The 27,655-nt window shown below is 44.0% G+C and overlaps 1 protein-coding gene across 3 annotated transcripts in view; it reads left to right on the forward strand.

Moving 5' to 3' along the window:
* fam135b (family with sequence similarity 135 member B) overlaps positions 1 to 27,655 on the forward strand; it is a 139,243-nt gene that overhangs the window by 23,254 nt on the left and 88,334 nt on the right. For 2 of the 3 annotated variants that reach the window (XM_060915377.1, XM_060915378.1), the window contains exons 3-4: positions 12,632 to 12,723; positions 23,343 to 23,422. In XM_060915377.1, the coding sequence (XP_060771360.1) occupies positions 12,647 to 12,723; positions 23,343 to 23,422 (157 nt within the window). In that variant the 5' untranslated portion in view covers positions 12,632 to 12,646. Of the gene's footprint in view, positions 1 to 3,993; positions 4,059 to 12,631; positions 12,724 to 23,342; positions 23,423 to 27,655 lie in introns of those variants that run through there. The other variant, XM_060915379.1, reaches the window with a different exon arrangement.

Genomic DNA, 27,655 nt, shown 5'->3' on the forward strand with positions numbered 1-27,655 from the left:
CCAAACATATTTTTCACACAAGCTGCATTTAAACCAAACAGCATGGAATAAAAGCACTAGAAAGATCACATCATATCTCTATGCTTTTGAATACAGGTTTGAGAAATGCTCTCATAAAAGTTTGATTATTGCTAAAAGCAGACAGGCTTTTCATTTCTGCTCCCACGTTCAGCTTCGATTCACTGAGTCATGGTGTTGCCCAGTACGGCTCTTTGAGAATCATCGGGACGGACATCGACGTTTCCTTTAATCCATTCATCATGGCTGGCCGTGAAACCACAGCCTCTGCACCGCGGCACTCTCCGTCTCATGAATATTTGAACACTGTGATGAATGATGACAGTGCCAGAGTGAATATTAAATACAAAGGTGTAGAAGCAAGGTTTTCTGGACGTGTAATATTCCTCAGCTGTCACAGTGGTGGATGGAATGAGGACAAGCAACGCAACACTGACACTTAGGAAAGCCACAGAGAGCATCCATCATCTTCATAGATGAACGCATAATAGAGTTTTTGTCAAATTATATTTTCCATAATTCTTTACTAATGTAAGAAAAAAAGGATGCAAGAACACTAGGAATCTATCTATCTATCTATCTATCTATCTATCTATCTATCTATCTATCTATCTATCTATCTGGTATAATATCAATGATTCTGTGTTGGATTATGACTGGAGCTAAGATTTAGTGAAACACAGCCACTGTGGTAAATGACATACCAGCAACAATAACAAGAAGGGCACTTGGTAGAGTGCATACCTCCACCAAGTCACATATTATAATAACCAGATGTTTACTATGTTTACATACTTACAGTGGTGCTTGAAAGTTTGTGAACCCTTTAGAATTTTCTGTATTTCTGCATAAATGTGACCTAAAACATCATCAGATTTTCACACAAGTCCTAAAAGTAGATAGAGAGAACCCAGTTAAACAAATGAGACAAAAATATTATACTTGGTCATTTATTTATTGAGGAAAATGATCCAATATTACATATATGAGAGTGGCAAAAGTATGTGAACCTCTAGGATGAGCAGTTAATTTGAAGGTGAAATTAGAGTCAGGTGTTTTCAATCAATGGGACGACAATCAGGTGTGAGTGGACACCCTGTTTTATTTAAAGAACAGGGATCTATCAAAGTCTGATCTTCACAACACATGTTTGTGGAAGTGTATCATGGCACAAACAAAGGAGATTTCTGAGGAGCTCAGAAAAAGCGTTGTTGATGCTCATCAGGCTGGAAAAAGGTTACAAAACCATCTCTAAAGAGTTTGGACTCCACCAATCCACAGTCAGACAGATTGTGTACAAATGGAGGAAATTCAAGACCATTGTTACCCTCCTCAGGAGTGGCCGACCAACAAAGATCACTCCAATAGCAAGGCATGTAATAGTCGGCGAGGTCACAAAGGACCCCAGGGTAACTTCTAAGCAACTGAAGGCCTCTCTCACATTGGCTAATGTTAATGTTCATGAGTCCACCATCAGGAGAACACTGAACAACAATGGTGTGCATGGCAGGGTTGCAAGGAGAAAGCCACTACTCTCCAAAAAGAACATTACTGCTCATCTGCAGTTTGCTAAAGGTCATGTGGACAAGCCAGAAGGCTATTGGAAAAATGTTTTGTGGACAGATGAGACCAAAATAAAACTTTTTGGTTTAAATGAGAAGCGTTATATTTGGAGAAATGAAAACACTACATTCCAGCATAAGAACCTTATCCCATCTATGAAACAGAGTGGTGGTAGTATCATGGTTTGGGCCTGTTTTGCTGCATCTGGGCCAGGACGGCTTGCCATCATTGATGGAACAATGAATTCTGAATTATACCAGCAAATTCTAAAGGAAAATGTCAGGACATCTGTCCATGAACTGAATCTCAAGAGAAGGTGGGTCATGCAGCAAGACAACGACCCTAAGCACACAAGTTGTTCTACCAAAGAATGGTTAAAGAAGAATATAGTTAATGTTTTGGAATGACCAAGTCAGAGTCCTGACCTTAATTCAGCCAAAATATTGTGGAAGGACCTGAAGCGAGCAGTTCATGTGAGGAAACCCACCAACATCCCAGAGTTGAAGCTGTTCTGTATGGAGGAATGGGCTAAAATTCCTCCAAGCCGGTCTGCAGGACTGATCAACAGTTACCAGAAACGTTTAGTTGCAGTTATTGCTGCACAAGGGGGTCATACCAGATACTGAAAGCAAAGGTTCACATACTTTTGCCATTCACAGATATGTAATATTGGATCATTTTCCTCAATAAATAAATGACCAAGTATAATATTTTAGTCTCATTTGTTTAACTGGGTTCTCTTTATCTACTTTTAGGACTTGTGTGAAAATCTGATGATGTTTTAGGCCATATTTATGCAGAAATATAGAAAATTCTAAAGGGTTCACAAACTTTCAAGCACCACTGTACATACATATACGGATTTGCATCAAAATCTAAATTGTTCCTTGGCCCATGGCTCATCTTTCCTCCAAATTTAATAAAAATCCTTTTGAAAGTTTTTAAGTTATGTTGGGGACAAAACAAACAAACAAACAAACAAACAACAACAACAAAAAAAAAAACCCTGGATCCACTTACATATCTGGATCCACATACACATCTGGATTTGCATCAACATCTAATTAATTGTTCCTTGGCCCATGGCTCACCTTTCCTCGAAATTTCATCCAAATCCGTTCACTACTTTTTGAGTTACATTGGGAACAGGCAAAAAAAAAAAAAAATCCTGAATCCAGATATATATCTAGATCCTGGATTTGCATACATACCTGGATACGCATACATATCCAGATTTGCATCAAAATCTAATCCATTGTTCCTTGGCCCATGGCTCACCTTTGCTCAAAATTTCATCCAAATCCGTTCACTACTTTTTGAGTTACATTGGGAACAGGCAAAAAAATAAAAATCCTGGATCTGTATACATATCTGGATCCTGAATCTGCATACATGTCCAGATTTGCATCAAAATCTAATCACTTATTCCTTGGCCCATGGCTCACATTTCTGCCAAATTTTATCAAAATCTGTCCACTACTTTTTGAGTTACATTGGGAAAAGACAAACAAACAAAAGGAAGCAAAAACATAATCTCCTCCAACAGAGTTGACAGAGGTAACAGTAAATGCTTTTACATGCAAATACATAAAGATTCACTGTGGCATTTTAACACTTGGTAGATTGAAAGCTCGCATCTCAGACTGCAATGTCATAGCAGACAGGAGGACGAGTTTTCAGCCCTGAATCAACCTTAGTATTTGTTTGTTGGAAGATATCCAGTGAGGAGATGAAGATGGACAGATGTGAGTGGAAGTGGTGGAAGTTGACGTGATTAGGAAACAGATAAGGTGGGTAATGAGAGTTGGAGTTAGACAAGAGACAGAAAATGTCAGGGTCAATTACATAGATCGACAATCTGAGTCCATGCAGATCACCATGGTTTCCAGTAAGAGCTGAAAAAATGTGCTTCAAGGAAATATACACAGTATCTACAGTTAAACGTATCTACAGGTACTGGTATCTACAGTTAAACGTAGTTAAGGTTGGCTTGTGTTTTCAGCTTTAATTACCACTTCATTTACAACTATTTACAATCACTACACATCCACAAGATCAGGTTGCACATTTGGATCTTCTCCATCTCCTTCTCTTACAGTCAGAGGACAAAATAGCAAGCCAGGTTTCTCAGGACAAATGCTGCTTCCTTGGCAAACAGTGCTTGAACTAAATGTCACTGCACTGCTGCCATGTGCCAGGCTGGATCATCGCCACCCCGGTAATATCATCATCACAAACATCAGTGACCTTTACAGGATCAGGATTGGCGCCATGTTTTCTATGTGAGAGAGAGAGAGACCCCGACCCTGAAATAAAACCTTGCTTAGAGTTCTGGAGTAAAACTAGACTGAAAGGACGATGGTGTCAAGCATGGACGTCTGTTTCATACCTTAATATTAAAACTCATACTACTAAAGGACTCTGGGAGCTCAGACTTGGACAGTTTAAACATGGCTGTAGGCTAAATCTTCTACCTTGTGAGTAAAAAGCAACAGCTGAGCATTTATTGCCGTATCACACTAACGCTTATGTTGCAATCCCCGAGAATTATGCAATCTATCAGGCATCGTGTTCGACTTGTTATGTAGTTACATTATTTCACAAGAAGGACAAAGAAATACAGGCAGAGGTGAGCTATATGTTGGGGAAATGAAAGCCCTACAGTCACAGACAGTGTTAAGACAGTATTAAAGACAGTATAAGAGCAGAGTGTGTTTGGGTTTAGTGAAACTCAGAATTGAGGTATCACCTCAGGAAAAGATCAGAAAGAATAATTTTAACAACCTCTACTTTTCTTCCAGAACTGCTCTAATGTTAAAATGCATAGATTAAAAGCAAAAATATTACAGAGTAGTGAACAGTTTCCAAAAAAAAACATGCCCTATGTTTATTCCCGACTTTACGGTATTATGTGCATGTCAGTGTTCCATACATCTCAATGTTCCCTATGCTACAGTATTCCATACACTTCAGTATTCTGTACACTTCATTATTCCATACACTTCAGTATTCTCTATAATTCCGTATTCCATACACTTCAATATTCTCTATACTTCGGTATTCCATACACTTCAATATTCTCTGTCATTCAGTATTCCATACACTTTAGTATTTCTTACAGTTCATTATTCAATACACTTCAGTATTCCATCCACTCCGGTATTCCGTCCACTTTGGTATGCTGTACACTACAGTTCATTCTGGGTATGACGTAAAACTACATCCGGTGGTAAGGCTTCAGTTCAGGAGTTCTGAAGCTTTGGGGAGTGTGGAGCCACCCATTAGTTACCATTGCTCCTAGGTCCATCCTGACCTAGGATGGTAGTACCTGTGTGGGTCCCAACTATGGGTTAAATAGCCCCAGGGAAGTCCTCAACGCTGGATCAGGTGAAAGAGGTGGACGCCATCGGAGCACTGAATGGCTGTGAAAGCGGAAGAAGGCTGCAGCAGATCTCCAACCCCAATCGTCTGGGACTCCCAGCCTTTGGATCCAGTCAGAGAGCTGTCAAGGATCATGTGTTTGTCGGTGTGCAACGACATCAACACGTTTAACGAATTCACGCACAGCCTTCTTCTAATCAACCCACAAAGTCTTTTGGTGACCAGCAATGAGTGACGGGAGCAGGATTTTGAGTCTGGAAGCCCTTAATTTGGACCCAGCACGGAAGCAGCAGATGCATGAATAGGTCATCAAGTCCTTGGATGAAGCAGGAGGACTCTTCAGCAGCTGCACCTGTTACTGAACAGCCCTATTTTGGATCCGCTCTGCCCACCCTGAAAATCTGGAGAGAAACAGGGCTGCGCCATCACCCCAACACTGTTCATTATCTTTGTTGCCACCATCATGCACCTGGTCAAAGAGAAACTATCACCCGGCATCAACATAGTTTACAGAACTGATGGGAAACTCTTCAACCTGAGTCGGTTGAGGTCCAAAAACAAAATGACCATCACCTCCCTCCTGGACTTCCAGTATGCTGATGATATGTAATAGTGTGGCATCCTACACAAAGGATGGAATTTAGAAGATTCTTGAAACCTTCGATGAAGCCTATACCAAGCTTGGTCTTCATGTCAGCTGGATGAAAACTCAAATCTTATACCAATCACCTCCTCTCAAAACCCACTTGAAAGCCCCTGCAGTGACACTAAATGGACAGCTCCTGGAAAACATGAGCCACTTTCCATACCTGGGCAGCTATGTGTCATCAAGCGCCTGCCTTCAGCCAGCTTTGCTCTCATGTCTTTCAAAACAGAGACCTCTGCAGTGAGATGAAAATCCTTGTGTACAGGGCCGTAGTTATTCCAGCTCTCCTGTACAGATCCGAGAGTTGGACAACATACCGCCGCCATCTGAAGTCCCTCAAACGATTCCATCAAAACTGCCTGAGGAACATTCTGCATATCAGTTGGGAAGAATATGGCACCAACATCAGTGTCCTGACTGAAACAAAACAACAGAGTATCGAATCCATCATCATCAAGAACCAGCTGCGATGGGTGGGTCACGTCATCAGGATGGATGACAATCGACTCCCCAAAACAGGTTTTCTACTCACAACTGAGCGAAGGAAAGTGGACCAGGTGAGGACAGAAAAAAGCACTATAAAGATCTTCTGTAATCAAATCTGAAAAACTGCAACATCAACTGGGAGAACTGGGAAGAACAAGCCAAAGATTGTACTAACTAGAGAGTGCTGATCTATGAAGGAATGGAAAAAATTGAGAAGACACAGATGAGCAACACTGAGGAGAAGAGAAGAAAGTGGAAGGAATGACAAAGAGACCCAGATCACCCAAAACTCCTCATCATGACCACTTGCAACATCAGGCAGAAGCAGTGCACAACTAGACTGGGGCTCTTCAGTCATCTCAGAATCCATCCAGCCACTAGTGATTAGGAGACCATCATCCTTAAATCCTGAAGGATAGCCACTACTACACTTCAGTATTCCATACACTTCAGTATTCTCTATAATTCAGTATTTGAAACACTTCAGTATTCTCTGTACTTCAGTATTCTGTGCAATTTGGTATTCCATACATGTTCGTATTCCTCCCACTTCATTATTCCCTATACTTCAGTAATTCCATGCACTTCAGTATTCCATACACTTCAGTATTCCATACACTTCAATATTCTCTATACTTCAGTATTCCATACACTTCCGTATTCTCTATACTTCAGTATTCCATATATTTGAGTATTCCATATATTTGAGTATTCCATACACTAGTTTTCTCTACACTTCAGTATTCAGTGCACTTGTCAGTCTGTAATATTTCCTGAAATGATGAATCCAGTGTTCCCACATCACTTAGGGGAATGGGATGTGTCTTAAACTCAAGAGGATAATTTTGCTCTTCTCTTTACATCTAATGCATGCTTTCATTAAAAAAAATACAACTCGGACAATTCTGTTGTATCTTATTTCTTCATGGGCGGGGTCAGGTCTTATTTCTCATGCAGTTATTTTATTTTATTTTTTTTTATGAAATCCAAATCTCTTTTTGTTACTTTAGACAGAAATAATAAAAAGTGAAAACTGAATGAACTGACAGTCAGACTCAACTGTTCTGGGTCTTCAAATCCAGATTAGTTTGAATCCTGTTTGTCCATCTGTACACCCCATGATTAGCGTGTTCCTCATTATCTGTTGCTATGAAGCAGAGCTCCTCTGACACCACCATGCCGATCAGGGCAAACATCGCCCTCGATGACTCAGTGCTCGGGTAATCAGAGACTCGTCTCCTGCTATTACCTTCATCCAGGCCATTGTTACTTCCATAATGCTAACAATGGGTTGCTAAGGTAAACACGGGCTGTAGCAATGAGCAAACAGTGATGATGAACACAGAGCAACAGACGCAGAGAGCTGTGAGAGTCACACGGCCTGTCTCTCAGCTTTTACCTCACATCACTCACATCTTTCTCATTTCACTGAATTCCTCTCTCGGGATAATGAAATGATGCACTCACTCTGATTCTCTTCAGAAAGGCACATTATGATTTTTCAAACATTAAAGTGTGTCCATGAAATTTCTTGGCAGGTATTTTATTCTTGGAAGAAATCACAGTGACAGAAAATATAAAGTTTTAAATATTTCATGTAATGTAGAAATAAAATAGCATATGTATTTTATATGCCCATCTATTACAATCAAAAACACACCCATCTGTCTCACTCAAAGACACCCATCTGTCTCACTCAAAGACATGCCCATTTGTCTCACTCAAAGACACCCATCTGTCTCACTCAAAAACACACCCATCTGTCTCACTCAAAAACACACCCATCTGTCTCACTCAAAGACACGCTGATCTGTCTCACTCAAAGACATGCCGATCTGTCTCACTCAAAGACACAGCCATCTGTCTCACTCAAAGACACACCCATCTGTCTCACTCAAAGACACACCCATCTGTCTCACTCAAAGACATGCCCGTCTGTCTTACTGAAAGACACGCCCATCTGTCTCACTCAAAGACATGCCCATCTGTCTTACTCAAAGACACACCCATGTGTCTCACTCAAAGATATGCCCATCTGTCTCACTCAAAGACACACCCATTTGCTTTACTCACAGGTATGCCCATCTGTCTCACTCAAAGACACCTATCTGTCTCACTCAAAAACACACCCATCTGTCTCACTCAAAAACACACCCATCTGTCTCACTCAAAGACACGCCGATCTGTCCTACTCAAAGGCAGCCATCTGTCTCACTCAAAGACACACCCATCTGTCTCACTCAAAGACATGCCCATCTGTCTTACTGAAAGTCACGCCCATCTGTCTTACTCAAAGACACACCCATGTGTCTCACTCAAAGATATGCCCATCTGTCTCACTTAAAGGCATGCCCATCTGTCTCACTCAAAGACACACCCATTTGCTTCACTCAAAGACATACCCATCTGTCTTACTCAAAGACACAAAATCAAGGACATGCCCATATGCCTCTCAAAGACATGCCCATCTCAGAGGCACTCCAAGACTGTTTTTCCACCACTGACTGGAGCATGTTCAGACAGGCGGCCACCTACAACAACACCACAGATCTCCAGGAGTACACAGAGACCGTCACTGCCTACATAAGGAAGTGTGTGGATGACGTTACGGTCACCAGAACCATCTCCATTCGGGCCAATCAGAAGCCATAGCTGACAGGGGAAGTCCACAGGCTCCTGAGAGCTCGGAACGCCACCTTCAGAGCTGGGGACGAGGTGGGCCTGAGGATAGCGAGGGCCAACCTGTCACAAGGCATCAGGGTGGCCAAGAAACAGTATTCCAGGAACATTGCTGACTGCTTCAACGACAGCAGAGACACCAGGAACCTGTGGCGGGGGATTCAGACCATCACAGACTACAAGCCCTCACTGCAGACCTGTGATAACTCCACCTCTCTGCTGAATCAGTTGAACGACTTCTTCGCTCGCTTTGAGGCAGACAACAGCACCATGGCACAGAAGACCCCACCACCTCCTGGTGACCAGGTGTTGACGCTGTCCCCAGACAGCGTGAGGAGAGCTCTCAGAACGACAAATGCATGTAAAGCCCCGGGTCCTGATAACATTCCTGGTCGTGTCCTGAGAGACTGCCAAGGAGCTCACAGATGTCTTTACAGACATCTTCAACATCTCGTTGAGCCAGGCTGTTGTCCCCACATGCCTCAAAGCCACCACCATCATCCTGATCCTGAAGAAGCCGTCTGCCTCCTGCTTCAATGACTACCGCCCTGTCGCACTCACTCCCATCCTCATGAAGTGCTTCGAGTGGCTAGTCATGCGGCATATCAAGTCTGCCCCCCCCCCCCCCCCCCCCCCCGCCCTGGACCCTTTCCAGTTTGCATATCAGTTCGATGGATGACGGCATCTCCACTGCCCTCCACTCAGCCCTCACCCACCTGGAGACTAAAGACTCGTATGTCAGAATGCTGTTCATAGACTTTAGCTCAGCATGCAACACAATCATTCCTCAGCAGCTCATTCATAAACTGGACCAGCTGGGACTCAACACTTCCCTGTGCAACTGGCTGCTGGACTTCCTGACGGGGAGACCGTCGGCAGCAACTCCTCCAGCACCATCACATTGAACACAGGGGCCCCCCAAGGATGTGTGCTGAGCCCCCTCCTCTTCACTCTGCTAACCCATGACTGCACACCAACATCCAGCTCTAATCTCTTCATTAAGTTTGTGGATGACACGACTGTGGTGGGTCTCATCAACAATGGCGATGAGACAATCTACAGGAGTGAGGTGTAAGCCCCTTGGCCATGTGGTGCAAGGACAACAATCTGCCTGAATGTGGAGAAGACAAAGGAGATTGTTGTGGACTTCAGGAGAGCGCACACCCAGCACGCTCCACTAACTATCAATGGTACTGCAGTGGAGAGGGTGAGCAGCACCAAGTTTCTGGGTGTGCACATCTCTGAAGACCTGTCCTGGAACAACAATACCGCATCACTGGCCAAAAAAGCCCAACAGCATCTGTACTTCCTCCGCAAACTGAGGAGAGCAAGAGTCCTGGCCCCCATCATGCACACGTTCTACAGAGGCACCATTGAGAACATCCTGACCAGCTGCATCACCGTGTGGTACGGTGCCTGCACCGTGTCCTGCTGCAAGACTCTGCAGCGCATCGTGAGAGCAGCTGAGAGGATCATTGGTGTCTCTCGCCCTTCTCTTATGGAAATCTATAACTCCTGCCTCACCCGCAAAGCCATCAGGATTGCAGGTGACCCCACCCATCTCACAGCCTCTTCAGTCTGCTGCCGTTGGGGAGGAGACTACGGAGTCTCCGGGCCAAAACCAGCAGGTTCAAGGACAGTCTCTTTCACCAGGTGGTCAGGAGGCTCAACTCCCTCCCTGTTCTGCCCCTCCTCCCCCCTCTGCCCCTGCCACAGATTCTGCCCCCCCTTCAGCATCTGACATGTCACCCTCACAGTCCCCCCAACACACACACACACACACACACACACACACACACACACACACACACACACACACACACACACACTCTCAACATTCATTCACACACTGAACTCAGGAACTGCACATTTCACTTTATCTCGCTCATTTGCACTATCCCGCACTACCTCACCTTAACAGCTATTAGTTAATTGTTTATACTGCTTATTTCATGTTTACCTGCTATACCTCAAGTGCCCTTGACTGTTTATTTGCTCCAATTTATATATGTGTGTGTGTGTGTGTGTGTGTGTGTGTGTGTGTGTATATATATATATATATATATATATGGTGTAGTGGTTAGCGCTGTCGCCTCACAGCAAGAAGGTCCGGGTTCAAGCCCCGTGGCCGGCGAGGGCCTTTCTGTGCGGAGTTTGCATGTTCTCCCCGTGTCCGTGTGGGTTTCCTCCGGGTGCTCCGGTTTCCCCCACAGTCCAAAGACATGCAGGTTAGGTTAACTGGTGACTCTAAATTGACCGTAGGTGTGAATGGTTGTCTGTGTCTATGTGTCAGCCCTGTGATGACCTGGCGACTTGCCCAGGGTGTATCCCGCCTTTCGCCCGTAGTCAGCTGGGATAGGCTCCAGCTTGCCTGTGACCCTGTAGAACAGGATAAAGCGGCTAGAGATAATGAGATGATATATATGAGTGTTTAGTCTATGTCTTGTTCTTATCTAGAATGTTTATACTGTTTATATTGTTTATTTCAATTATTCTATTTTTATTTATTGCATTGCCTGTTTGCACCGTGGGTCAGAGAGGACTGAAATTTCATCTGCGCTGTATGTCGAGCATGTATAGCATATTTGAAAATAAAGTTGACTTGACTTGATCTGTGACACTCAGACACACCCATCTATTAAAATCAAAGACATTCCCAACTGTCTCACTCAAAGATATGCCCATCTGTCTCACTCAAAGACACGTCCATCTGTCTCACTCAAAGACATACCCAACTGTCTCACTCAAATACATGCCCATCTGTCTCACTCAAAGACATGCCCATCTGTCTCACCCAAACACATACAGTACCCATTTGTCTCACTCAAACACATGCCTATCTGTCTCACTCAAAGACATGCCCATCTGTCTCACTCAAAGACATGCCCATCTGTCTCACTCAAAGACATGCCCATCTGTCTCACCCAAACACATACAGTACCCATCTGTCTCACTCAAAGACATGCCCATCTGTCTCACCCAAACACATACAGTACCCATCTGTCTCACTAAAAGATATGCCCATATGTCTCACTCAAAGACATGCCCATCTGTCTCACTCAAAGACATGCCCATCTGTCTCGCCCAAACACATACAGTACGCATCTGTCTCACTAAAAGATATGCCCATATGTCTCACTCAAAGACATGCCCATCTGTCTCACTCAAAGACATACCCATCTGTCTTGCTCAAAGATACAAAATCAAAGACATGCCCAACTGTCTCACTCAAAGACATGCTCATATGCCTCTCAAAGACATACCCATCTGTCACACTCAGACACACCCATCTATTAAAATCAAAGACATGCCCAACTGTCTCACTCAAAGACACACCCATCCATCTCACTCAGACACACCCATCTATACAAATCAAAGACATGCCCAACTGTCTCACTTAAAGGCACACCCATCTGTCTTACTCAAAGACATATCCATATACCTCACAAAAACATGCCCATCTGTCTAACTCAAAGAAACATGCATCTTTCTCACTCAAAGACATGCCCACATGTCTAACTCAGATACACCCAGTTGTCTCACTCAAAGACACACCCATATGTCAGTCAAAGACATGTCCATTTGGCTCACTCCAATGCACACTCATATGTCCCATGCTAAGACACATCCATCTGTCCAATTCAAGTCATATCTATCTGTGTCCCTCCAGTACACACCCATCTCTCTCACTCTGACATGCAAATGTGTCTCATTGAAAGACAGACACTCACGCCCATCGGTCTCCGTTTTGCTTTTGACCACATATTAGGGATTAAGTGTCCTCTTATCAGATCGGACACCTCTGCTCTTACAGAGTGCTAAACTGATGCCCTTTGTCCCCTCTATGTCTCCCTGTAGGTGATGGAATAGGTGATGTCTGAAGTACAGGGCACTGTGGAGTTTTCTGTGGAGCTGCACAAATTTCACAATGTGGATCTCTTCCAGAGAGGGTGAGTCCATGTGGAACCCATGTTTACATGATCTCTTAGTGCTCTTGACTGCATTAGACAAGAACATTAGCTAATAGGACATAAACACACAATTCACACACACACACACACACACACACACACACACACACACACACACACACACACACCAGGGCTTTACATTAGCACCCGCCCACCCGCCAAATGCAGGTAAAACTGGGCTTTGGCGGGTAATGACTTTAGTCCCACTAGCCACTTTGGCGGGTGGTTTATTCTGTGGTATGACAATATATTTTAATTGTAGTTTTCTCTGAAGGCATCTGATATAATAAACGCATTGCAATGTAATATTACACGCCTACAACTCCCATGAGCGCCTGCATAAACATTCTGACAACATGTTAGAATTGTTTAGAATGTTCGTTAACGGCTCAGATAAAATCACTGATACGGTAACCTGCGGTTAATGAACGAAGCAACAAAGTTGCTGACGACTGACAAGCGCACTATGTGGCGGCGTATAGCTGGAGTTTCAAACCCTGCTGCTCAGGGAAAAAGGGGCAGAGATGATCAGGGCCGGAGCAGCATTTTAAAATCACCGAGGTCCGTGATGCGCAAAGCGCGCGCCGAAACATGTTCGCCATATTTAAATGAGAGGGGTGAATTACACGCCACACAAGAGATCTATTCCTGAAATTACTTTTAATGGTGTTTGAACTGAATATCATCAGTTTTGAAAAAAAAAAAATCATGTATGTGGCAAGAGTAAGAATAATTGAAGCTTGTTTAATGGTTTGATCTGGCCCAAGCAATGAGGACAAAAGATACCCAACCATGTAGCCTATGGAACTGAGATACATTAACAATCCGGCATCCGTTACACCTACACAAAAAAAATTCTGGGAAAAAATCAGTATGTTTTAGGCAAAGTTATCCAAGGCAAACCTAAGTTGAAACTTTCCACTCTATTGCTTTGGCTTATCGAATTATTTATTTTTAAAATCACAAACAAGGCAGGCTACAACTGCGCTGCTGCACATATAGTATGGAGTAAACCTGAAAAGTAAACCCGATCTGCTCAGAGAGTCATATGAGCTCCTCTTGAGCTCCTCTTTAGCCTCTTTCAAGATATTGAATATAGGGTTTTGATGGTGCATCCTATATGGAAAGCCACTAGAGGCAAAACATGGCCACGTTTACATTACACCACAGGTTCCTGAATGTGGTCCTGGAATGCACCATTTTCCCCTGGTTCAGCTATAATCAGCTAATTAACTAATTATACAACAGTTCAGTAATATACAGACTCACTAATTTGATTGGCTGATCAGCGTTCCATTAGTGCCTATGTTTAGTATAACCGAACTGGGACGCTACCCCTTTTCGACCCACAGAGAACGGATTCTGTTCTTGTTCAAAGAATCCTGAATGGAATCGGTTCAAGAACCTGTTCCCTGTTGGTTGAAAAGGCGTACTCATTCGTAAGTTTTTTTTTTTTTTTTTTGTAGGCTGTAGCCAAGATGTCATCATGTTGTCAGAATCAGTGTAACGCATCTCTCATAACCTGGGACGGAACAGTACCGTCATGTGTGTGTGTATGTGTGTGTGTATTATTTACTAGCTGGGGGGGTCCATATCATGAAATACCGTGACCGAGGTCTTGAAAATACTGACCGAGGCCTCTGGGCCGAGGTCACAGTATTTCACGATATGGACCAACCTTAAGCTGGGAAATATGTTTTAATCTCATCTCATCTCATTATCTCTAGCCGCTTTATCCTGTTCTACAGGGTCGCAGACAAGCTGGAGCCTATCCCAGCTGACTACGAAGTTCAAAAATGTAAATTTAACAGCTTCATGAAAGTGCGCTGATGGTTACCATGGAAACCCTGTGTCTCCTGCACTGTGTTCCTCCCCCGAGTCGCGCGCGCGCTCATTCGCTTTTGTGTTCTTGGTCTCAGAGCCGCGCGCACCAAACAGAGACAGAATCAACGTTTAACATCATTAACAATGCACTTTTTACGGAGATGTTTTAATGTTATTCTTTATTTTTTTTATCCAGTTGAATATTTAGCATACAAATGTATTTTCAGCTCTTAAAAATGACCGAGGTCCGGACTGCGGGGGCCTCAGAGCTGGCTGCGGCCATGGAGATGAACAAAACGCAAATAGGAAGATAAGACAGTTCAATGACAAATGGAAGTTTGGGTGAGATTGGCTAGTTCATAGCAAAACCGAAAATACCATGTACTGCGAAGACTGTAGAAAGTCTGGCAAAGACAGGCACCAGTAATTTTAAACTCGAAACTATAAAGGATCACGAAAAGTCAAATGCGCACATCAGTACTATAACATCAAAACAGGCGAAGACAGCTGGTCACTACAGGACAGCATTGCTTTCAGTCCCTGGCTGTCATGAAGTCGGCTGAGCCGGAGAGGATGGAGCTGCTGTTTAGAAACGTTCACACGATTGGAAAGAAGTTGATCCCGCCCCAGCTATCAACTTATGGCCTGCTGATCTGGAAAAACTTATGCATGCCTTCATCTCTAGTAGGGTTGATTACTGCAATGGCCTTTTCACAGACCTGCCAAAAAAGACCATCAAACGACTTCAGCTGGTTCAAAATGCAGCGGCTAGGGTTCTCACACGAACAAAAAGAACAGAACACATTACTCCAATTCTAAGGTCCCTTCATTGGCTTCCAGTAAGCTACAGAATTGACTTTAAAGCATTGCTGCTGGTGTACAAATCTTTAAATGGTACAGGGCCCAATTACCTCTCTGATATGTTGCAGCGGCCTAACCCCATCAGATCTACCAGATCGCAGCAGCAAAATTTACTGGTAAAACCTGTTGTTAAAACAAAGTGTGGTGAAGCAGCTTTTAGCTACTATGCAGTACAGCTATGGAACCAACTGCCAGAGGACATCAAAAATGCTCCTGCTGTTGGCAGCTTCAAATTTAGACTAAAGACCAAGCTGTTCTCAGATGCTTTCTGCTAAATTATTAATATTGTCATCTCTACATGTTTTAAACTCTTAACTTTTACAGTCTCTGCATGTTTTAAATTTTACTTAACTTTTATTCTATTTTATTCTGCTGTTTTTTTTTCTTTTACTGAACTTTTACTTCATTTTATTATTTTATTTCTACTATTGTTTAATTCTTATTATTTTTCTTCCCCATTTATTTTATGTAATTTTATTTTCTATTGTTTACTGTTTTGCTTTTACTTCTGTAAAGCACATTGAACTGCCACTGTGTATGAAATGTGCTATATAAATAAACTTGCCTTGCCTTGCCTTGCCTTGCTGGAAGCCTCACACACACACACACACACACACACACACACACACACACACACACACACACACACTATTAATAGATAATACATAATATGCATAATAATACTTGATAATACACATAATACTTGCATATCAAAACATCAAACGTTTTTCAATGATAAATGTTTTGAATTGGACTTTTAATATTAGAATCAGTTCAGTTGTACTGAATGTTATTTTTCATATTATACGATATTTCATATTGTAAGGGGCTTAAATTTGAGTTCAATAAACAGAATACTCTTTATATTTTTGTCTGAATTGGTTGCATGTTGTCATATAGGGAGCGACCTTAACAGCACTGAATACTTGAGTGCTACTGTAGAGATACATTATACGCTGCCATTCATAATTAAATCTAGATCTTCCGAACTTTAACATATCATGGTGAATAAAAAACTTCGATTTCCTGGCAACAAAATTGTGGCTAGTGAAAAGGCTGAATGGCTAGTGACTCAGGAAAACCACTAGCCACAGTGGCCGGTGAGCAAAAAAGTTAATGTAAAGCCCTGACACACACACACACACACACACACACACACACACACACACACACTACTCTGTTATGGAAGAAAAATATATTTGATTTCAAAGCAGTCACAGCACAAGCATGTCTGATGTCTACCAGTAGACTCTTCCAGGGTCTCAGTGCAGAGACAGCAAAGGGCCTGTTTCATCCGAGATCGAGGAACATTCAGCAGGAGCATGTCTGTAGTGGGCTCTTGGTGCTTACAGGTCTCCTGACTGTTGTTCTCCTGCATGACTGCAGAATGTCCATCCTGTTTTCCACACCGCTTAATCACTTCTGGTCTCGTTTAGTCACCAGTGAAGAATATGTCAACATCTAATCTACTGTGTCTGATAATTGAAAACAGAGGACTGTCATTATATCGAGCTATTGCAGGACTGAGACACATTGTACTGAGGTGATGGACATGAGAGACGTGGGAGACGTGAGATACACTGGACTGGAAAAGCTATAAGCTGGAAGCAGTGTGTATTTTAGAAGTGTGACACATTTTCTCTAAAATGGCCGTCTTTAAGTAGGAAGGAGGAAGTCAGTGGCATCCAGATATACTCCTGTATTCACAGAATTCTTAGAGTTTTTTGTCCAGCTAGCAAACATGAGACAACATTACAGCTAGCTAGCCAGATAGATCAGTTCATTCATTTCAGAGGGAAATTCTCACATTTTCTATCTAACTAGAGACAGGATTTCTAAGAGGATATTCATCGCTAATTTAGCAAGCTAGCCAACATGAATTTACTAACCTGTGTAGATTTCACATTATTTAATTTCATATTAAAGGTTCTGACTGCAAATTAATTCTGGGCAAAATGCATACATGTCAACCTTTGGTCAATCAAACCTGTATAACCAACCTCCAAAATCCATATTTCCCTTATAAAATCCATATAAGATGCAAATTAAAATAATTTACCTAAAATTTGAATGATAATCAACAATGATATATCCCTAACTGTTTTATTCAATATTAATAACAATAAACCTTCAGAATGAATACAAAGCCCCAATGTTTGACAAAAACACAAAGTGTTATCAGCGTAGTTACGAAGGAAATACTTCGTTGTTTGGAGACAGGTTTCACCGAGCGGCTATTACGCGCGAGACTTCATATTAGCCACAAAGTCAGGAAAATCTGTTCGTAAAATTACGTTATAATGGCCAAATACAATGAAAAGTATTTTTCCAGTCTCACCTGTGAAAAGTAATCCCATGTGATCTCGTTTGGACAGTAAACCTGTTGGTACAGTTAAACGCAGCACATGAATGAGGCATCTTTATTCTCGGGCGAGGATGACGTATGATTCTACGCAGAAGCCGGCGTCTATGACTTCCCGGTTGGCGGGATTCTCGCAGTGCGGTGTGCGCATGATCAAAAGTGGAACGAAGTCTTGCTACCACAAAATAACGCGCGATTTCCTAAGACTCTTTACTGGCTGTGTGTGGTGTACAGTACGTTTGTAAATGTTATGCGTTCTTTTATCATCGTGGGAATTGATTATAGCTCTAAATAAATATTGAAGTTTTTTTTAAAGAATCCGTATAACTTTATTTATACGCCCGTATACGACGTTTATTGAATCAAATCCGTATAAAATACGGACATTCCGTATAGGTTGACATGTATGTAAAATGTTCCATTTCTATTGCTGTTGGAGTTTCGAGATGTTTCACTGCTGCACACACACACACACCGTTTATCCCTGTGTGTAAATGTTTTGCCGAGATAAAAAGCGCCCCGCATTTTACAATTCCGAAGATCGCTGAAGCAAGTGAGCAACAATATCACGTGACCACTGTGGGACATGTTTGACCTACTTTTAACCAAAACAAGTCGGCGTGGGTGAACATGGAGGACTCGGCTCTCCCGTCAGTGGAAAAGAAAAGGAAATCCTGCCTCGTGAGCGCAGCTGCAAGATAGAGCAAGGTTAGATGATGTGTCGTTTTTCTGGACAGATAACTAAATCATTCTAGCTAGCACTTAGCTATCGTAGCCTTAGAATGCATGGGCTTGACTCCACAGTAGCAAGTATGGAGTTATTATACACCTAATGTTCTGATCTTACAGTGAAAGAAACAAGAACACAAAAGCAGGAACAGAGAAAAGATATAAATATTCATCTTTTGTTTCATGGATCTATTCGCGAATGTCAACCACAAATCACATCCCTGCGACTCAAAACTCTCCAAGGGTCGATGCAGAGTCACGATGTTTTCTGCGCATTGCCATCTTGGTGTAATGCAGTTCCATAATTATGCTAATTAGTTAAAGCCCCTCCTTCACGTTCAGCTGTTTCCTGTTTCCATAGGGCCGTACTGTTTACCTCAACAGGGAGGAAAATGGAAAAAAGTGACCCTCAGCTTTTTTTCCCCAAAGTGATCACATCTGGGCTGCACGGTGGTGTAGTGGTTAGCGCTGTCGCTTCACAGCAAGAATGTCCAGGTTTGAGCCCCGTGGCCGGCGAGGGCCTTTCTGTGTGGAGTTTGCATGTTCTCCCCGTGTCCGCGTGGGTTTCCTCCGGGTGCTCCGGTTTCCCCCACAGTCCAAAGACATGCAGGTTAGGTTAACTGGTGACTCTAAATTGACCGTAGGTGTGAATGTGAGTGTGAATGGTTGTCTGTGTCTGTGTGTCAGCCCTGTGATGACCTGGCGACTTGTCCAGGGTGTACCCTGCCTTTTGCCCGTAGTCAGCTGGGATAGGCTCCAGCTCGCCTGCGACCCTGTAGAACAGGATAAAGCGGCTAGAGATGATGGGATGAGATGAGATCCCAGTGTAATTCTGGCCATAGTGTGTAGCTCGGTGTGTCAGTGTTTTTTGTTCGCCCTGTGTTTCTGGTAAACAGAGGAAGTACAAACTAATGAACCAAAGAAAGATAATAGAAGTAGATCAATGCAGATAATTCCTGCTGGCCACAGCATCATCATAACCACAGCTTCAGTGGGATGTGACAGAACGAGGAAAGAAAGAACGAGAGATTTCTTTCAGTGGTGCCTTGTTAATTGCAAGCTGTGTCCTGAAATCAGGAATTGATATTAATTCCGTATAAAATGGCTGTTAGTGACGCATGATGAGCTCTAGCACCGAGTACGGATTGGTGTGTGTTCCTGCTTTATCACACAACCCATCAGCTCATTATCAACTCCAATCTGGTGTGTGAAACGTGTTAAAAACAAACACAAGTGTGATATTCGGTTAAAGAAGAGTTCTGAAAGAACAACAGCAGTGAATAAAGGAGGAACTAAGCGTGCTGTGTGGTGCTGTGTTTTATTCCACTTATACGACATTAAGTTTGTTACTATACTAGAAACGAAACAACCGTATTAATATAAACCTGTGATTTGGAACTTCACGACTGTCAAAGCTGCTGTTATGGTAAATTAATCCACATCACCTTCTAACCAATCAGAGTCCAGGATTCACCAGTGCTGTGGGATAAAAGATTAACTCAGTGCTCCTGTAGTTTCGCTTCCTGAATCCTGATGTGCAAAAACAAACACGTTTTGTGAAACCATGGCAACACTGGACTCATTTCTTCCCCATGTACCTGCTCAGATAACGGCGCTTGCTTGAAACACAGTGACGTCAAACTTCTGTGTGTGAAAGTCAACGACGCAAAGCAGTCAACTAAATGTGAATAAATGATTAATCTCTCTACAGCGTATAAATAATTCATTAGACGGGGCATTTAACATTCCTGTAGTTCCTCCTAGCCTGAAGACGAGGAGTAACTCAGTGATCTCAATGCAATATTCAAGGATATAGTACCCACACACACACACACACACACACATACACACACACAGGTGTGAGCGATAAATGAATAAGTTGTACTAATGGCCTGAGCACTTCTGCATACTCTCACATTTAAACCTACTCATTACTCAGGGAGGAAAGTGACCCCTCCCTCGATGAACACAAACACATTCCTGTTCTCTCAGGCGGCCGGACTCCGGACCGCACCATTCTGCCCCGGCGGGTATTAACATTACCTCAGCATGCAAGGGCAAAGAGTTCAGCTGAGAAACAACTTTGTTCCCACAGAGTCAAGTACAGATCACTGAGTTTAGTGTCAGTCTCAGTGAAGGAGGTGTGGCCTCTGTACCTGTCAGTCTCAGTGAAGGAGGCGTGGCCTCTGTACCTGTCAGTCTCAGTGACAGAGATGTGGCCTCTGTACCTGTCAGTCTCAGTGACAGAGATGTGGCCTCTGTACCTGTCAGTCTCAGTGAAGGAGGCGTGGCATCTGTACCTATCAGTCTCAGTGAAGGAGGTGTGGCCTCTGTACCTGTCAGTCTCAGTGAAGGAGGTGTGGCCTCTGTACCTGTCAGTCTCAGTGAAGGAGGTGTGGCCTCTGTACCTGTCAGTCTCAGTGAAGGAGGTGTGGCCTCTGTACCTATCAGTCTCAGTGAAGGAGGCGTGGCATCTGTACCTGTCAGTCTCACTGAAGGAGGTGTGGCCTCTGTACCTGTCAGTCTCAGTGAAGGAGGTGTGGCCTCTGTACCTGTCAGTCTCAGTGACAGAGATGTGGCCTCTGTACCTGTCAGTCTCAGTGACAGAGATGTGGCCTCTGTACCTGTCAGTCTCAGTGAAGGAGGCGTGGCATCTGTACCTATCAGTCTCAGTGAAGGAGGTGTGGCCTCTGTACCTGTCAGTCTCAGTGAAGGAGGTGTGGCCTCTGTACCTGTCAGTCTCAGTGAAGGAGGTGTGGCCTCTGTACCTGTCAGTCTCAGTGAAGGAGGTGTGGCCTCTGTACCTATCAGTCTCAGTGAAGGAGGCGTGGCATCTGTACCTGTCAGTCTCACTGAAGGAGGTGTGGCCTCTGTACCTGTCAGTCTCAGTGAAGGAGGCGTGGCCTCTGTACCTGTCAGTCTCAGTGAAGGAGGCGTGGCCTCTGTACCTGTCAGTCTCAGTGACAGAGATGTGGCCTCTGTACCTGTCAGTCTCAGTGAAGGAGGTGTGGCCTCTGTACCTGTCAGTCTCAGTGAAGGAGGTGTGGCCTCTGTACCTGTCAGTCGCAGTGAAGGAGGCGTGGCCTCTGTACCTGTCAGTCTCAGTGAAGGAGGTGTGGCCTCTGTACCTGTCAGTCTCAGTGACTGAGATGTGGCCTCTGTACCTGTCAGTCTCAGTGAAGGAGGTGTGGCCTCTGTACCTGTCAGTCTCAGTGAAGGAGGTGTGGCATCTGTACCTGTCAGTCTCAGTGAAGGAGGCGTGGCCTCTGTACCTGTCAGTCTCAGTGAAGGAGGCGTGGCCTCTGTACCTGTCAGTCTCAGTGACAGAGATGTGGCCTCTGTACCTGTCAGTCTCAGTGAAGGAGGTGTGGCATCTGTACCTGTCAGTCTCAGTGAAGAAGGTGTGACTTTTGTACCTTTCAGTTTTAGTAAAGGAGGCGTGGCCTCTGTACCTGTCAGTCTCAGTGAAGGAGGCGTGGCCTCTGTACCTATCAGTCTCGGTGAAGGAGGCATGGCCTCTGTACCTATCAGTCTCGGTGAAGGAGGCGTGGCCTCTGTACCTGTCAGTCTCAGTGAAGGAGGCGTGGCATCTGTACGGTACCTACCAGTCTCAATGAAGGAGGTGTGGCCTCTGTACCTGTCAGTCTCAGTGAAAGAGGTGTGGCCTCTGTAACTGTCAGTCTCAGTGAAGGAGGTGTGGCCTCTGTACCTGTCAGTTTTAGTAAAGGAGGCGTGGCCTCTGTACCTGTCAGTCTCAGTGAAGGAGGCGTGGCCTCTGTACCTATCAGTCTCGGTGAAGGAGGCATGGCCTCTGTACCTGTCAGTCTCGGTGAAGGAGGCGTGGCCTCTGTACCTGTCAGTCTCAGTGAAGGAGGCGTGGCATCTGTACGGTACCTACCAGTCTCAATGAAGGAGGTGTGGCCTCTGTACCTGTCAGTCTCAGTGAAAGAGGTGTGGCCTCTGTAACTGTCAGTCTCAGTGAAGGAGGTGTGGCCTCTGTACCTGTCAGTTTTAGTAAAGGAGGCGTGGCCTCTGTACCTGTCAGTCTCAGTGAAGGAGGTGTGGCCTCTGTACCTGTCAGTCTCAGTGAAAGAGGGGTGGCCTCTGTAACTGTCAGTCTCAGTGAAGGAGGCGTGGCCTCTGTACCTGTCAGTTTTAGTAAAGGAGGCGTGGCCTCTGTACCTGTCAGTCTCAGTGAAGGAGGTGTGGCCTCTGTACCTGTCAGTCTCAGTGAAGGAGGTGTGTCCTTAACTGTCAGTTTTAGTAAAGGAGGTGTGGCCTCTGTATCTGTCAGTCACTGTAAGATGGTGTGGCCTCGTATTTCCTTTAACCATCAGACCCAGTCAGGAGGTGTGGCCTTCTATTTTTCTTTTTATTCTGGTCTTATTTTGTATTATTAAAAAAAAAAAGAATGTAGTTTGCATTTACTATTCAGGGTACTGTTTTATTTTCAGACACTGACAATTAGTATTTAACCAGTGATCAGACTTGCATGCTTTTAATGCAGCAGCCTTGGGAAGTTAAGAAAGTGAATTAATGCAGAACTTACTCAAAAGGAACTGTAAATGGAGAACTTTATATCATATCACGTGACTAACTGTTACATTTTCTCTGCATGAGTTAACAGGATATCACTCACTCACTCTATAATTCAGAGAACAAACCCCCCAGAGCTGTCAGTCTATTAGTTATACAGCTAATGTATCTAATAAACAGGCAGAGAAGCACCATCACAGACATCACCACTGCAGAGTAGCACTGAGTCGCCAATAGTGAGTAAGGTGATGCTGTAATAACTCCCTCATTCTCTGATTGGCTGCAGGTTCTATCAGGTGAGGGCGGGGCTGAGAGTGTCGCCACATGTTCCACACAGGCTTATAACCACAACACCTGGACACACAGGTAAGATCTATCTATCTATCTATCTATCTATCTATCTATCTATCTATCTATCTATCTATCTATCTTGTACTCATGTTCTCTCAGGATCAGGGCATACTGTAAAGTTATAAATAGTAATCTAGCTGTGTTCAGCCTTTGTGTGTGTGTGTGTGTGTGTGTGTGTGTGTGTGTGTGTGAGAGAGAGAGAGAGAGAGAGAGAGAATGAAAGACTATCACCTCACAGAACCTACCTCTCTCTCTCTCTCTGTCTCTCTATCACATACACACACACACACACACACACACACACACACACACACACACACACACACAAAGCTGGTCCTGTATATTATCTGCACTCTCCCATGTGTTATTACACCTGTGAAGGTGTGTGTTTAGGGGACAAAAAATGAGCACATCTGAGACACACACAATTAGGAGTTCAGTAACACATGCATACTGTACCTGTCAGTCCCAGTGAAGGAGGCGTGGCCTCTGTCGAAAAAAAGATGTGGCCATTGTACATGTCAGTCACAGTGATGGAGGTGTGGCCTCTGTAGAAAAAAAAAAAGTGTGGCCATTGTACCTGTCAGTCACAGTTATGGAGGCGTGGTCATTGTACCTGTCAGTTACAGGAATGGAGGCGTGGCCATTATACGTGTCAGTCACAGTGATGGAGACATGGTCATTATATCTGTCAGTTACAGGAATGGAGGCGTGGCCATTGTACCTATTAGTCACAGTGATAAAGGTGTGGTCATTGTACCTGTCAGTCAGTGATGGAGGCGTGGTCATTGTACCTGTCAGTCACAGTGATAAAGGCGTGGCCATTGTACCTGTCAGTCACAGTGATGGAGGTGTGGCCATTGTACCTGTCAGTCACAGTGATGGAGGTGTGGCCATTGTACATGTCAGTCACAGTGATGGAGGTGTGGCCTCTGTAGAAAAAAAGATGTGGCCATTGTACATGTCAGTCACAGTGATGGAGGTGTGGCCTCTGTAGAAAAAAAAAAGTGTGGCCATTGTACCTGTCAGTCACAGTTATGGAGGCGTGGTCATTGTACCTGTCAGTTACAGGAATGGAGGCGTGGCCATTATACGTGTCAGTCACAGTGATGGAGACATGGTCATTATATCTGTCAGTTACAGGAATGGAGGCGTGGCCATTGTACCTATTAGTCACAGTGATAAAGGTGTGGTCATTGTACCTGTCAGTCAGTGATGGAGGCGTGGTCATTGTACCTGTCAGTCACAGTGATAAAGGCGTGGCCATTGTACCTGTCAGTCACAGTGATGGAGGTGTGGCCATTGTACCTGTCAGTCACAGTGATGGAGGTGTGGCCATTGTATCTGTCAGTCACAGTGATGGAGGTGTGGCCTCTGTAGAAAAAAAGATGTGGCCATTGTACATGTCAGTCACAGTGATGGAGGTGTGGCCTCTGTAGAAAAAAAAAAGTGTGGCCATTGTACCTGTCAGTCACAGTTATGGAGGCGTGGTCATTGTACCTGTCAGTTACAGGAATGGAGGCGTGGCCATTATACGTGTCAGTCACAGTGATGGAGACATGGTCATTATATCTGTCAGTTACAGGAATGGAGGCGTGGCCATTGTACCTATTAGTCACAGTGATAAAGGTGTGGTCATTGTACCTGTCAGTCAGTGATGGAGGCGTGGTCATTGTACCTGTCAGTCACAGTGATAAAGGCGTGGCCATTGTACCTGTCAGTCACAGTGATGGAGGTGTGGCCATTGTACCTGTCAGTCACAGTGATGGAGGTGTGGCCTCTGTAGAAAAAAAGATGTGGCCATTGTACATGTCAGTCACAGTGATGGAGGTGTGGCCTCTGTAGAAAAAAAAAAAAGTGTGGCCATTGTACCTGTCAGTCACAGTTATGGAGGCATGGTCATTGTACCTGTCAGTTACAGGAATGGAGGCGTGGCCATTATACGTGTCAGTCACAGTGATGGAGACATGGTCATTATATCTGTCAGTTACAGGAATGGAGGCGTGGCCATTGTACCTATTAGTCACAGTGATAAAGGTGTGGTCATTGTACCTGTCAGTCAGTGATGGAGGCGTGGTCATTGTACCTGTCAGTTACAGGAATGGAGGCGTGGCCATTATACGTGTCAGTCACAGTGATGGAGACATGGTCATTATATCTGTCAGTTACAGGAATGGAGGCGTGGCCATTGTACCTATTAGTCACAGTGATAAAGGTGTGGCCATTGTACCTGTCAGTCACAATGATAAAGGCATGGCCATTGTACCTATCAGTCACAGTGATGGAGACATGGTCATTATATCTGTCAGTTACAGGAATGGAGGCGTGGCCATTGTACCTATTAGTCACAGTGATAAAGGTGTGGCCATTGTACCTGTCAGTCACAATGATAAAGGCATGGCCATTGTACCTATCAGTCACAGTGATGGAGGTGTGGCCATTGTACATGTCAGTCACAGTGATGGAGGCGTGGTCTTTGTACCTGCCAGTCACAGTGATGGAGGTGTGGCCTCTGTTTCACATCTCACTGATTCTCAATCCCTCTACCTATGCCATGCCCTGCTCTGCACGTATTCCATCTTTTCCTGCTTGACGTACCTGATTACCTGCTCAGTGACACTTTTGATCAGCTGAGCACATCTGATTTAACCGAGAGCATTTTAATTTCAATCAGGTGGGTTTGGATCGATAGATAGAAGATATCCAGGACAGGAGAGGCTCCAGGCCCAGGATTGAGAAACACTGCCATATCTTATTGACTCAGCTTTACATTGTGTCCTGTTGAAGAGTTTTAATGTGTCTTTCATAAATCTCAGAAACCACCTCATCTCACGTCCCGTCTTTCACTAAATCCGCTTCATTCTATGATCTGACTTCCATTTGTCCTTTCTCTCTAATCTCATCCAGTTTCAGGTCAGCTTCTGATCTCAGTCATCGCTCAGCATCTCTCTCTCTCTCTCTCTGTAGTTTTATTCTCTCTCTCTGTTCCTCTGTCTGTTGTGAATGTTTATGTTTTTTTCCTGCTCTGTGCTAGCATGCAGCTCAGTCTGCAATAATCTTTCTGCCGTTAGCTCTCCTGCAGATCCAATCAGCATGGATGCACTTAATAAGGATGCGGTGAAGCGGGCTGTAAAACAGCATGCACAGTGGCAGTGTTTGCTGTTTGTAAAGATTTTTTTCCAGGGAAAGTGCACACTTTCCTTTTTGTCTCATGGCTCTTTAGTGAAAACAGGAGTCTGGTGTGAACGAGTGCCTGGTCTCCGCTGAGTTTTTTTGTGTGTGAATAAAATCGGATCCTCACTGTCTCACGCACAGATCAGACACGATCCTTCAGGATCAGGAAGTGTGGTTCCGACAGCAGAGAAGTTCCCAGGCCTAGTCACTCGATCTCTCTAAATATCCGGTTCAGTTATGAATAATATGAGACTAACTAGGATAATATAAGTCACTGAAATATTCAGAATAATCTAAGTCTATGTAAAACAGGAATCACTTGGGCGTGTGCACTTATAGTAAAGTAATCGATCACGGGGTGGTGTGATGAAGCAGAGTTCCTGTAACCACACCAAAGCTGATAATTTTCCTATAATAGCATTCATTACCGATCAAAAAATCGTGCCATTTGTTGTTACATGGAATGTTGGAAAACTTCTGCTATACAAGTGCTCACTTGTGTTATAGCAGTGGGTGGTGCCAGGGAGGGGCTTGGGGTACTGTAGATACCCCAAGGATAGCCGTAGCACCCCTTAAGCACCCCCTTGTCTTTCCTGAAGTTAATAAGGCAAAAAAGGACCTCGTCCTGTTACTGAGAAACGGCAGAGTGTAAACGATGTTCCAGCTTTACCTCTGACTGTTACAAAGCCCTGACACTGGAGACTCCTTCTGTTCAATGCGAAATAAGTCCCTGTGAATGAGCTGTTACTATAGAAACAATAACAGATTAGAAGAAGCACATTTATAGAAAGCTGTTAGAGATGATGATACAGAAAATTAATCAACAACTTCTGACCAATCAGAATTCAGAATTAGACAGAGTTGTGGTATAGAAGTCATTATTTTTTATTACTGCTATTAGAGAGAGCACGCGAGAGAGAGAGAGAGAGAGAGAGAGAGAGAGGAATCATAGCGAGGAGAGAAAGAAAGGCGTGGAAGATGAGTTCTGGTCTCAGCATGTGTTGGAAAGAACAGAACAATTCACTGCTGATCCTTTAACCTTTGGAGAGACAGAAACACAATGTGCTGAGACTC

This window comes from Neoarius graeffei, chromosome 2 (assembly GCF_027579695.1).
Source record: "Neoarius graeffei isolate fNeoGra1 chromosome 2, fNeoGra1.pri, whole genome shotgun sequence".
In the NCBI taxonomy this organism is placed as follows: domain Eukaryota; kingdom Metazoa; phylum Chordata; class Actinopteri; order Siluriformes; family Ariidae; genus Neoarius; species Neoarius graeffei.